At 41.8% G+C, this 12722-nt stretch overlaps 1 protein-coding gene across 2 annotated transcripts in view; it reads right to left on the reverse strand.

The window, feature by feature from the left end:
* Positions 1–3422: 3422 nt before the first annotated feature.
* LOC147900284 (uncharacterized) overlaps positions 3423–12722 on the reverse strand; it is a 60976-nt gene continuing 51676 nt past the window's right edge. The window contains exon 4 of one of the 2 annotated variants that reach the window (XM_087377350.1): positions 3423–3545. In XM_087377350.1, the coding sequence (XP_087233476.1) occupies positions 3474–3545 (72 nt within the window). In that variant the 3' untranslated portion in view covers positions 3423–3473. Of the gene's footprint in view, positions 4522–12722 lie in introns of both variants that reach the window. The other variant, XM_087377348.1, reaches the window with a different exon arrangement.

Here is a 12722-nt window from a genome sequence, read left to right on the forward strand (position 1 = left end):
TCTGCTTGAAAGCTTGACTGCCCCATCACTCTAAATCTCGCAACGAGGATGAAGTGGGTGTCAAGTACTGCAGCATAAATCTTGGACATAAAATGTCTGATCATGATGCTCTTGTAGTTTTTCAGACTCATGGGATCCCTTGCCTTGTGGAATGGTGTTAAGGGTCTAGGGGTTGGTGGTGGTGGTTGGGGGGGGGGGGGAGACGGAACTGATACAAACCACTTCATTCAATAGATTTGCCAAGATTGGGGCTAAGGTACCAATCCATTTGCAATGTACTCAAAATAGCAGCGCGACTCCTCTATAGCTCAACAGAGTCTTTCAAGTGGTCACTTATTTCCATAGAGTTAGGACTTTGGTACCAAGACATCTGGATGGTATAGATTGCCATGGCTAGCCTAACTTTGTCTATGGCATTGGAGGCAAAGGGGAATTAGAGTTGGTACACTCGAACATAGATATGGTTTGCAGGCTTAGGACTACAGATGGACACATTGCCATAGTTTGTGAATAAGTCTGGAGGCTCCATCCATTCTGCTTGCCGACTAGGACATGAACTAGGTCATCAATAGATAGAGAAACAACTCATCAGCATAGAGAAGAGGACAAGAGGGATCGTTGCAGCCATGTCATAGCACAATCATGAATTTTTCCTCCACTGATTTGAGCCAAGGACAGCCAAGGACCAAATCTAGAGAGAGCCAAAGTGCACAACTCAGCAGACCCGACCTTGAGCAAACACCTTCTTTTCGACTCAAGAGATAGGCCATTGGAGTGACGATAACACTAATCAAACAATGGGCTACCTCACAGATACTACTGAGAAGGGACCTGGATCAGCTGAGCACCAGTAACGATCCATCAATGATTTTCTTTCTTAACTTCAATCCTCACTAGATCGAGAGCCATTGTCAGATAAGCTCCTCGTCTTTCCTACGTCATCCCATGGAGTTGGTCTCACAAACAACATACATAGGTTCAACCACTCAGATGGATAGTTGACCAATTGGTAGATGACCAAGGACTCCCCCTCGTCACTTTTTCCTTTTTGGGTTTTCGATCTCTCGCAATGACAATTGGATGTATGATCACTATCTATCTATCTATCTATCTCTCTTTATCTATCTATCTATCTACACCTCTATCTATCTCTATCTCTATCTCTATCTCTATCTCTATCTCTATCTCTCTATTTGTCTCTATCTCTGTCTCTGTCTCTGTCTCTATCTCTATCTCTGTCTATCTCTATCTCTATCTCTATCTCTATCTCTATCTCTCTATACATCTCTCTATCTCTATCTCTATCCCTATCCCTATCCCTATCCCTATCCCTATCCCTATCCCTATCTCTCTGTCTCTGCTGCCTCTGTCTCTGTCTCTGTCTCTGTCTCTATCTCTATCTCTATCTCTATCTCTCTATACATCTCTCTATCTCTATCCCTATCCCTATCCCTATCCCTATCCCTCTCTCTCTCTCTCTCTCTATATATATATATATATATATCTCTGTCTCTCTATATCTCTATATATATCTCTATATATCTCTCTATATATATCTGTCTCTGTCTCTGTCTCTATATGTCTTTGTCTCTGTCTCTGTCTCTCTGTCTATGTCTCTGTCTCTATCTCTCTGTCTGTCTCTCTGTCTCTGTCTCTGTCTATATCTCTATATCTCTATCTCTCTATATCTCTATCTCTCTATATCTCTCTCTCTATCTCTATCTCTATCTCTATCTCTATCTCTATCTCTATCTCTATGTCTATCTCTATCTCTATCTCTATCTCTATCTCTATCTCTATCTATATATCTCTATCTATCTATCTATCTCTATATCTCTATATATCTATCTCTATATCTCTATCTATCTATCTATCTATCTCTATCTATATATCTCTCTATCTCTCTATCTATCTCTCTGTCTCTTTGTCTCTCTATCTTATCTATCTATCTATCTCTCTATCTATCTGCATGTCTGTCTATCTCTGTATATCTGTCTACTTGTCTATCTATCTATCTATCTTTATTGTCGCTTTGTGGGTTTCAACAAAGCCTTTGATACGATATTAAGGGCTTGACTCAGTAGGCGACCGTAGGAGTTGGGATATGACCAGGAGATCATCTGGGATGTCATGGCAAAGTCTCAGGCAAGGGCCTCTCTTTTTAGACCTTGTTTTTACAATGAGAGGAGTGATCCAAGCCCATCTCAGTAGAGGATATACCTCCTTAGCCAAGCTAGAGAGATAATGCTTCCACTCACATTTTAAGGATTCCCCGACCAAGGCTCTCTTGTTTGACTCTTTGGTCTGGCCAACTGGGATATATGGTATCCGTTGTTGGGAGCCCGATCTCTCAGATGCAGAGAGAGCTCAAGTGGAGCGTCTTCAAGTTATCATGCTATCACGACGACTAATTCTCAACAAACCGTAAGCTCTTACCAAGTCATTCAAGTTGAGTTTGAATCATCTCCACTACGACTTGATACAACATTCCAAGTCATCACATGTTCAAAGAACCATGAGAGCTTTTGATGAAGCGTGGCTTTTACACAAATCACTACCGACTGAGGGTTTTATTGGTCCTTTTGGCTATACTCACATTCACCTCCCCCATTCACTGAGAATCTCTATTGGGTATTTCCGAGTCCCTTCACATAACTCCGCATTTAGACTAAACGATGTACCTAAGGAGAGCCACCTCCGTGTCTTGTGTGAGCTGCAAGAGATCGAGCCAAAGGAACATTTCATCTTTGAATGCACAATATACTACAAGATCCGAGAACACTTTTATTGCCTTTTTAGAGATAGCTTCATGCTACTCTCCCGTTTCCTCACCTTCTTAGACCAAAGATGTCTTACCGCCTTCAATCCATGTACAATCTCATAGACCCATCGCTCTTCTAAAGACTTTAATAAACTCTCTCTCTCTCTCTCTCTCTCTCTCTCTCTCTAATTATTCGAAAGTCGAGAAATGTTTTTCCCTTAGTAGATTATATATAGCGAAAATTCATTGTATTGCTAGAACAAAGCATATCCATATGTATTGGTTATCCTTTCTTGTAGGATGAAAGCATGCATGCATGCACAACATAGATACTTGTAGCATTAAGAATTCCGAAAAGTAGGTGCTAATATAAAGGACGCGTATAGTATTACCTAGGTTTATAAATTGCAAGGGCACCTATGGATCTAAGTGAATAGCTTTACATACAATTGCATTGACTTATTGTTGCTTGCATAGCTATGCACTCATGTGAATAAATGTGTTCTCACACCTCTAGAGATTTCATTCAAAGTCTTTTTTTAAATCTTACTTGAGAAAACTTCTAAACATCCATGTGCATGATAAAAGACAACACATGTAACTATTTCTTTATCAAAAAACAAAACGCAACACAATTATTAGAGCTTAAGTTCCTTTACATATGCAAAAAGCATGAGGAAAAAATTTTAGATCCTTCTTATTTAGATTTGTGTCATCTTTGTTCTTTTATTCCTTGGGAAACAAGGTGGTGGGATGCTTGTGGCCGAGTGGTATAATTAATTGTCTGCAAAAACACAAAACATAAAGTAAATTTCAATACCATGATGAATTTCAATGTTTGAAAGATGATACCAATGAATATCTATCATGCAAGCTTGGTGCAATGTATGCTACTAGAAACTTCAATGTTGCAAACAAACACCAAATAATTGATTTTCAAATAAATTGGGATAAAATGGTTACCAAGGTCACTCTTTCACTAAACAAATAAAACTTTCTCCAAAAGTGGTGTGAAAATAGTTTACAAGCTTATAGTAGAGATTGCTCCATGTTTTAAAGAACATGTTTGACTTGATAAATAGATCATGCAACGTGAATTGGCATAATGCACTAAGCTAATGAATCAGACTAGGGCCAAGTGTCGATTATTTTATAAACATGAAAAGGATAATAATACTATATAAAATGCTATTAAGCTCACCTAGAGGATCCACAAACAAATCACTCATTAGTTGCTCCAGCTACTCTATAACCTACGCCCATATGAAGGCCTATGATACGTGCATGTGAAACCAATGCAAGGCTTTCAATACACTAAACATGAAAATATGACATTGACTGCAAGCAAAGTCAACATCAGATGCATGGATGTGTTCAAGCTCTCAAACAGGCATATGCGCACAATACCAACAGAGGTTGTATTCCTTACACACCCATGTGCAGATCACCCCAGATTAGTTCCCTTTAGAGTCGTCCTGATTTTCACTCAGAACATCCAAAAATGCCCACTATTCCTTACGAGTGTTTCATCTAAGCAAGCTGAAACTTTTCTCCTTTTCTACTGCAAGTGAGCACTCGAAGAGTCATAAGAACAGGGGGGAAAAAAAAGGAACAAAATCTTTTTTTTTAGTAGGGGCGGAGTGGTAAATAATTTCATAGACAAAGGCCCCCTAAGACTCGAGCTTGAATGCATGAATCCAGATTCCACAAGGGGAAAGAAGCTGATAGTGCCTTGCGAACGAACTGGGGTAAAACTTAACCTGCATCAAAAAAAAGACATTTTCAAAATCCTGTAAATTAAATACTTGCAACCCCCATGCCCCCCCCCCGGCCCCCCCCTCCTTTTTGAACCCTCGTGTTTCAGTGTTCTGCGATCACCATAGCTCTCTAGTTTAAGAAGCTGAGGCCAAAGGCAGTGTCTCCACTCCCCACAGCATGTGAAGCATTTAACGTTTACCCTGCAGCATCTTCAGAGTCCATGATAGGCTCTCCTCAATAGCATTCACGGAAACACTAAGACGGCCCAGCTTACTGCTGAAGACAAACTACCACTAAGACGCCCAGCTTACTTCACTAATACAATACTACCACGTAGCACAAACGTTCACCTAGCAAAGTTTCCCCAGCTGGCATGAGCAGCCAATCCACTCCAAAAACACTCCATCAAAAGCTAATTATTAGTTATGAGCCGAATACAAAAGTTCTTAACCTTGATGAGGATGCATTTGGATTTTGCAGCACCTTGAAAAATTTCCCCCATATAAACTGATTGCTCCACATAAAATAAATCCGTGCTCATCCTACACAGGACACTAATCCCATTCAGCCTATGGGATGGAAATTTCAACATGGCTCCATCGCAATTGTGTTAAGATTTTGCACATTTCCGAGCACAAATAGTCTGAACTAGCATCCTAAACTCAAAACAATGCATATGATCTTGACATATCAATACAATACTATCTCCTCTCAAGTCACCAGCTCATATCCAATGGATTTGAGTTGTGCATCTCAGAATATTTCCTGCATTAGTGCAGAAGCAAATGTTAAGAATGGTGTAAATTGCACCATATACTAAGGTCTAACACATGGGAAAACCTAACCCTAAGGGATAAGTTGTATCTATTCTCATTCCTCTTCACTCTTCAATAGAGTTGTACATCTCAGGTTTCTATGGTGTACTCATTCCTAACCAAGGGATAAGTTGTATATATTCTCATTCCTCTTCACTCTTCAAACAGTTGTACATTGCAGGTTTCTATGGTGTACTTCGTCACTCGTATCTCTCTCTTGCCTCTCCACTTTTACATGGTATCATAGCCTTCCACCAATGGGGGATGTAGAGATTATAAATGTGTTGCCTTCTAATGGGGCTTGTGTTTGCACTCATCCTCACACGCTGGGTCCATTTTAGTGTCAGAATGGGTGAGTTCTATGGAAAATATAGCAGCTGCATGTGTAAATGGACTTGGGCTTTTGGTCCTAATTATATGAGGTTCGGTCACAATAATAAGGATAGTTCAGTTCAGTTACACACAGTAACCCAAGATAGGTTAAGTTAATCAAACCCTTGTTAATGTAACCTTGATGATGTGGCAGATGCCATGCGTCAGCTTGTGAAAGCTCACCCTATCTGCCATGTGACAAACTTTAATGTATGTAGACATGGCGGATAGATTGTCATGTGTCTCTTCCTCCTTTTACATCCGAGTTCTCCTGTTGCATTGTCGTCCGTTTGACTATTCCATCTCCATGAGCATCAAAAGCCCAACATCTTGGCACATTTTCCAAGTCAGTATTATCACTTTTGGGCATAATCACAAAGTGCAGGAATTAAGTTCAAACACTACAGTTTTGACAAAATCTTGATCACCATTGATTAAAATTCAGTTCTATCTCCACAAGCAAGTTTCCCACACTGAAAGTTAGTTTCAAAGGCTCAAAACCCCCAAGTGGAAATTTCAACAATAAAGTACAAAAAGGTGACAAAACTCATGTGACGTCATTTTCTTGGACCGGAATACAGAATTGAACGACAGCTATGGCAATTGAAAGCTCACATTGGTGAATATCTTCCAATTAAAAGAATTTCCTTAAACAGAGAAAGACTTGAAGCCCCTAGATCAGTAACTATGCAAACCAATCAGCATCAATTAGCGAGGAAATAAAGAATGAAGTACTAGCTCAGATTGCACTAAATGATCAGCATCAATTAGCGAGGAAATAAAGAATGAAGTACTAGCTCAGATTCGCTAGCAATTCAACCAAGTTGTTGCACATGCATATCGGACAAAGGCAAGGAACCTGTACCCTAGCATGGGCATCAGTCGGACTGTTTGGCTAGGTGGGCAAACTCTCTATTACAAAGACTCGGACAGCCATGATGCTTTCTCCCCGCCACGCGGAGGGTTTATGGATATCAGTCCTTCAGACCGTTCAGCTTCAGCAGCCTGCTCGACACAGTTTTGGATATCAATCCTTCAGACCATTTCATTTTGAGCAGACTGCTCCCTAGTATGGGGATTACCTTGGCACAAACAACACATTCTCTGTACCTCCAAGCATCTTTTTTTCGGGCTTGAGGCCATCATCCAGTTTACAGCTCTCTGCACAACTTGGCAAACGGAGCCATCTATCTTGGGCCGACCCACTGGTGTACATTTGAGCACAGGTGGTCCTTTTACTACACCAGCTAGCATGCATAGAGTTGCTTTGGCTTCACATTGTCAGTTTACAGCCCTCTGCACACCTTGGCAAATGGAACCATCTATCTTGGGCCGACCCACTAGTATACATTTGAGCACAGTTGGTCCTTTTACCACACCAGCTAGCATGCCTAGAGTTGCTTTGGCTTCACATCATAGTCCACAGCGGTGGGATAGAGACCGATCCTCCTCTCATCTTTTATTTTGCAGTCTTTGCATCTAGATGCATTTGGCAAGGAGTACACAGCGAGGGGTTCATGGTCCCATTGCGCCACCAATGAGCTATAAATAATGCTCTAGCAGAGAGTAGAGAGAATGCCCTACAAGCCACGGTTTCTCTCCAACATAAACACCTACAGCTATCTAAGGCCTTGAGCCAAAAGGAAAAGGTCGAGTTATCCCTCCCCCATATGCAAGCCACTTGTGATGATATCAAAAAGAAATTGGTGCAAGTAAATGAAAGATTATTACTTAAAGAGGATCAGCTCCATGCCACATTAGACACAAACAATGAGTTGCAAAACAGCCTCAAAGAGGGTGAACATCAAATTCAAGCACTAGAGAAGGAAGGCATGGAATCAAGGGAGATACTTGTGCACACTAAAGCAGAATTAGACACTCAAGAACTCCAACTCCGCGTGCTTAATGATCAAGTTCAAGGGCATCCAAAAGAAGCTCAACAATTCAATAGTTTAAAGCTTGCATACACCTCCACATTGGGTAAGTATAAAGATAAGTGCATGGAGTGGCAAAATCAAAAAGCTATAATTTCCAAGTTGGAAATTCAACTACTGGGTCAAGCCGATGATGATGTGGAGGGGTCAGCACAAGATCTTTTGATACAAGGCATCACTACATTATACCAAGAGTTTGTTGCAGTCCTTCAGCAAGAGGATCACCTTGAAGGAAGAATATGCATACTCTGGAAACACTTGCAAATCAAAATGTTACATGTATCTGGTCTTAATTTAGTCATACACAGCCCATGCGGCAGACAGGTTGCTCTACATTTCAAATAGGTTGTTGGCTATGGACAACAGCCTACTATTGATAATATGTTGTCCAAGGCCTTGCACTCATACAGTGACTTCCCTCTTGACAGTTGTGCTGAGATGTTGTTTCATCGTTACGTGAACCTTAAGCGTAATGTGCCCGTATGTTTGGGGATGGCCAAGACAGAAACTTGTCAAGGATAAGCTCACAGTGCACACGTTTAAAGATGACATTTGCAAATTAGCTGGAGGAATGGCTCATGAAGTTTTCGCTTCTACCCCAAACAGGATGAGGAGCACATCCTATTTGCAGGGATGCATTTGCAAGATTATGCTCACACAATGGTGGCGGTACAATGAGGGATTCTCCATAGAAACCAGCCACTTGGGTACAGTTTAAGCGGCGGATGGTCTTCCTTTTTAGGTATATTGACTTGTATTTCTCTTTGTTCACTCTAAACTTGAATATAACATATTTTATTTGCCCCTATCCTTGTATATATCCAGTCCCATTTCGAAACCTATCCGAACTTGAGAAAGGAGATTGAATTTAAATAAATTTGAAGAATGTGTTTGTGTTTTGAATTTCCTCTTTAGTGTCCTGACTTGTATTTCTCTTTGTTCACTCTAACTTAAATATAGCAAATCTTATTCGCCCTATAAGGCTATATATTTAGTATCAATTCGAATATCCATTTTGTCTGTAAAAGTTGAAACGAAACGAAACAAAACTTGTCGAAATGAGGAAACGACGAAACGTTCCTCGTGACTATATTCAGGAGTATTTGCAGCGATTCTAGAAACCTTCCTCTTTTTGTGCATTATATATTTGAGATGGAAAGTTGCTGTGTTTTATTCAGGACTTGCATCCCTCGATGTAGGGGCTCACGAACCCCAAACCATTGAGCAAGCTGCCAAGCTCGTGGTCGAGCCCAAGTATGCTAACAGATACACACAGGCCACTGGCCGCACACATGGGACTACATTGGAGGCTGAGAAGAAACCCAACATGCTTGCGTGGCATGACCAGTGCTGTAGCTGTTAGATATCGGAGTCTTAGTGTGAGTCCTAGAGTGGTAAAGTGAGTGCCCCTCACTTGTGTGGGCGTGAAGAAGTGTCCTTAGGTGTGGATAGGATAAGTGTGACATGTGTCACTATCACGTGCGCGTGTGTGTGTTGTGTGTTTGTGTGGTATCCTATGTATCAACAGATAAGGCTGAATAAATAAGGCCTCTATCATGGCAGTTGTGCATCAAGCCTATCTCCCATCATGTGATTGTCCTTCTCTCTGTCTCCCAAACAATGTTTTACTACATGGTATCAGAGCCAATTCGTGAACTTTTTCTTCCAGCTCAGCGTTTCCTCTTTGTGCATGTCCCTGATTTCTTTGCACTACTGTGAGCATGGTGGCCTGAACGAAGCATCCCATCAGCCCATCATTCCTGCTCCAAAACCTGCACGTGCACCTTGAGCTGTTAGACGCTCTTGTTCTAGCCGACTACTGCTTGCTACAGATTCTCCAGGCAGACCTGCCCCCCTATCTTTTTGCTCAGCTTGAGGCCACATCTCTCCAAGCTGCCTTACCAACTAACTGAAGAATACTCAACCTCTGCTGAGGAAGGTTACCCAATTCTGAAATTGTTGCCACATTAGAGTTGATGAAACTTTCTGTGCCAGTACTCACACAACAATCGCCCACTCGCTTCGAGGTTTTTGCTACTGCTATACTCGTCACTTTGGTGGAGAAAGGATCACCCGAATATCCAACGAAGGAATTGATTCTACACGATGTTTTTTTAAGGCAGTGGTTACTTTTTCTCTCTTCAAGCCATTGGCTGGTGCTTCACAAACCCGCCGCCAATCTGCTGCCCACGTCTCTTTGCGTAGGCCTTTGTTGGAGCTCCACTCTTGAAATGAATTAATTGTTGTTCTATGACGTAGTTGCTCAAGGCTGCAGGTGTCGGCATACATCCAGAGGTTTACCTATTCTTGATGGAGTTGCCTTCATTACAGCATAACCTAGATATAGCCAGCCCCTTTTTTGAAGATGCCACTTTTCAAACAACCTACCACCTTCAGCTCTGATGAGTAGTCTTTCTACTTCAAAATTTACCACCTATATCCTTTAGTTTGACATGCTTTGAAACTGCTAACTCACATTGAACGTAGCTATACTAATTACAGGAACTGTTGGTTGTTGATGAGGGATCCTTCGCCTGAACGGATCCTTCGCCTGAACAGACTAGGAGGGATAGACTACCACTCGCCATATCATTTCTCTTCATCCAGGCATTCTTAGCAGCCTATAGCAAATTGTATATCATTTGGATATTTTTGGCTCATATTTTCTGCCTGTCATGCAATCTTCCTCCAAAAATCGTCATGCAGGAAATTTGATGCATTAGTTCCATCAATTCTTTGGACCTCTCTTTTTCAAATCTCTCTCTTGCATTAGGATTCACGCCTCCAAATGTAAAATTTAAGGCCTTTTGACAAGCTGATTTTATCTTTGTAATCAATTTTTATGAATGCCTTGAAGATTAGTGCACTTGTTGAGAAGTTCTCTAGAACGAACTTCCCAACCTGGCAAACTAAGATCAGGCTTCTTCTCGTGCGAGAAGGAATCTTGAATGTAGTAAATAGCAAGAAAAAGAAGCTGAAGTCAGGAAAAAAAAATCTCCTTCACTGGGAGAACAAGAATAAGAATGATAAGGCCTTGGCTATCATTGGCCTAGGCCTTGCTGACAATCTAATGCACCATGTGGATTTTGATAAGACAGCACTTGAAGTGTGGATAAAACTTGAATATCTTTTCGGGAATAAAATCATCAATTCAAAAGTTTTTATTAAACAAAAAAAAAAATGTAATCTCAAGATGAAGGAAGGAGAGTCACCTAGTGAACATCTGAGCACTCAAGGGTCTATCCTTCAGCAACTAGCTACCCCTAAAGCCATGCATGGAGAAGATGAGCAAAGTGGCTGTTTTGCTCTCCTGTATTGGTGTATCACCAAATATAGTGAGGTACTCGCAGTTCTCACAGCTCACCCTGATTTGGGATACGATGATATGGCTATGTTGGAAATGGAAGAAACAGTCACTCAATCCACACACACGCAATGGATAACACTCATCTCAAGATAATCGCATTCACTTGAATCAACTCACTGATGAAACATCTTGTTATAGAGCGAGAGACAGAGAAAGAAGATATTAACGTCCGCGGAAGGCCTATGGGACAAAGTGCAAAATACACCAAAAGGGAAAAGAACTAATACAAGCCACAAAGGGCTGGAGCAAAGGGCATGCTAAGACCCTTGCTGAGTACTATGCTTATTCTTTCACTAATTGTGGGCAAACCAAACTCAGTGTGAGCACAAAACAAACACCTCAAGGGTGAGGCAAAATCTATGATGAGAACTCTCCTCCTAGGACTCCTAGTGCGTTGTCTGCTGTAAGACTTCAGTGCAGGAGTGATTGCCAAATGAGGGGCCAAGGTATTTATGGCGTGGTAGCCCCCCTTACAAGCAACCTGACTTGACAGGCAGGCCCTATAAATAGGCATGCCAGGGTCTTCAATTGCTCCTGCCGTGGGGCACTCCCTACCATGCTTCTATGGCTTCTTCCTGCTGCTGTTCCTGCACCATATCCTACGCAGTTATGTATTGAGTCCCCCCACCCCAGTCCCCTATGATCTAATGCCCCCTTGTCCGCTCAAATCAAGGAGGCTCACAGGTGAGGACACCAATCTCTAGCACCCCCTCTCAATTACACCAATGTGGGACAATCCCCATGCGTTGAATGAGGTGTTCTATGGGAGCTTCTTCGGTTGAATACATCCAATAGGTTGTCAATGGTTGGATAGTACATCAGCTCATGATGCCGTCGATGATGAGCTCCCATACGAACTGGTAGTTGACTTCGATGTCCTTCCTTCGTGCATGAAACATTGGGTTCTTTGCAATGGCAATGCAACTCTGGTTGTCGCACACAACCACCGTTGCATTCTCTTGAGTCATGTCCATGTCCTCGAGGATCCACTTGAGCCACAACGTCTCACATGCTATAGTGCAAGCAGCTCGGTACTCCGCCTCTATGGAAGAAAGGGCAAGCGAGTGTTGTTTCTTGCCAAGTCGTGAAATGACCCCTGACACAAGCACAAATAAAATCCTATAGTCGAACACCCGGTGTCACCATCACTTACCCAATCTGAATCATTGAAACCGCCCAACTCCGAATCTTGTGGTGTAAGTAATACTATAAGTGCAAGTACCCTTAAGATACCTCAGCACTCATAAACCTCCCTTCCAGTGAGTCTCCATGGGTTTTGCAGAAAACTGACATAATAGTCCGAATGGAAAACAAATGTCTGGCCTAGTGTTGGTTAGGTAAAGCAAGCTGCCTACTAGTCTTCGATACCTGCTGGCATTCACCAAATCGGAAGAGTCATGAATACTCAACTTCTGCCGGATCTCCATTGGTGTCACAGCCTCCTTAAGTCCTCCAACTCGAACCGCTTCAATAGCTCCCGACTGTACTTCTCTTGTGAGATGAAAATGCTGTCCTTGTTCTGCTTGACCTCAATCCCAAGGAAATAGTCCTATAGATAATGTAACCCTAGGAAGAGCAAGGTATTACATTACCTTTACAGATGATTTCAGCCGCAAATAGTGGTCAAAAACATGATCAAGAGGCTGAATTATGGCATAAAAGGCTTGGCCATATCAATTATAGAAGGTTGAATGAGATGCAAACAAAAGAGCTTG

The sequence above is a fragment of the Dipteris shenzhenensis genome, chromosome 7 (genome assembly GCF_047967505.1).
Source record: "Dipteris shenzhenensis isolate YYH24624 ecotype China chromosome 7, Dip_SZ_1.0, whole genome shotgun sequence".
NCBI classification, from domain to species: Eukaryota; Viridiplantae; Streptophyta; class Polypodiopsida; order Gleicheniales; family Dipteridaceae; genus Dipteris; species Dipteris shenzhenensis.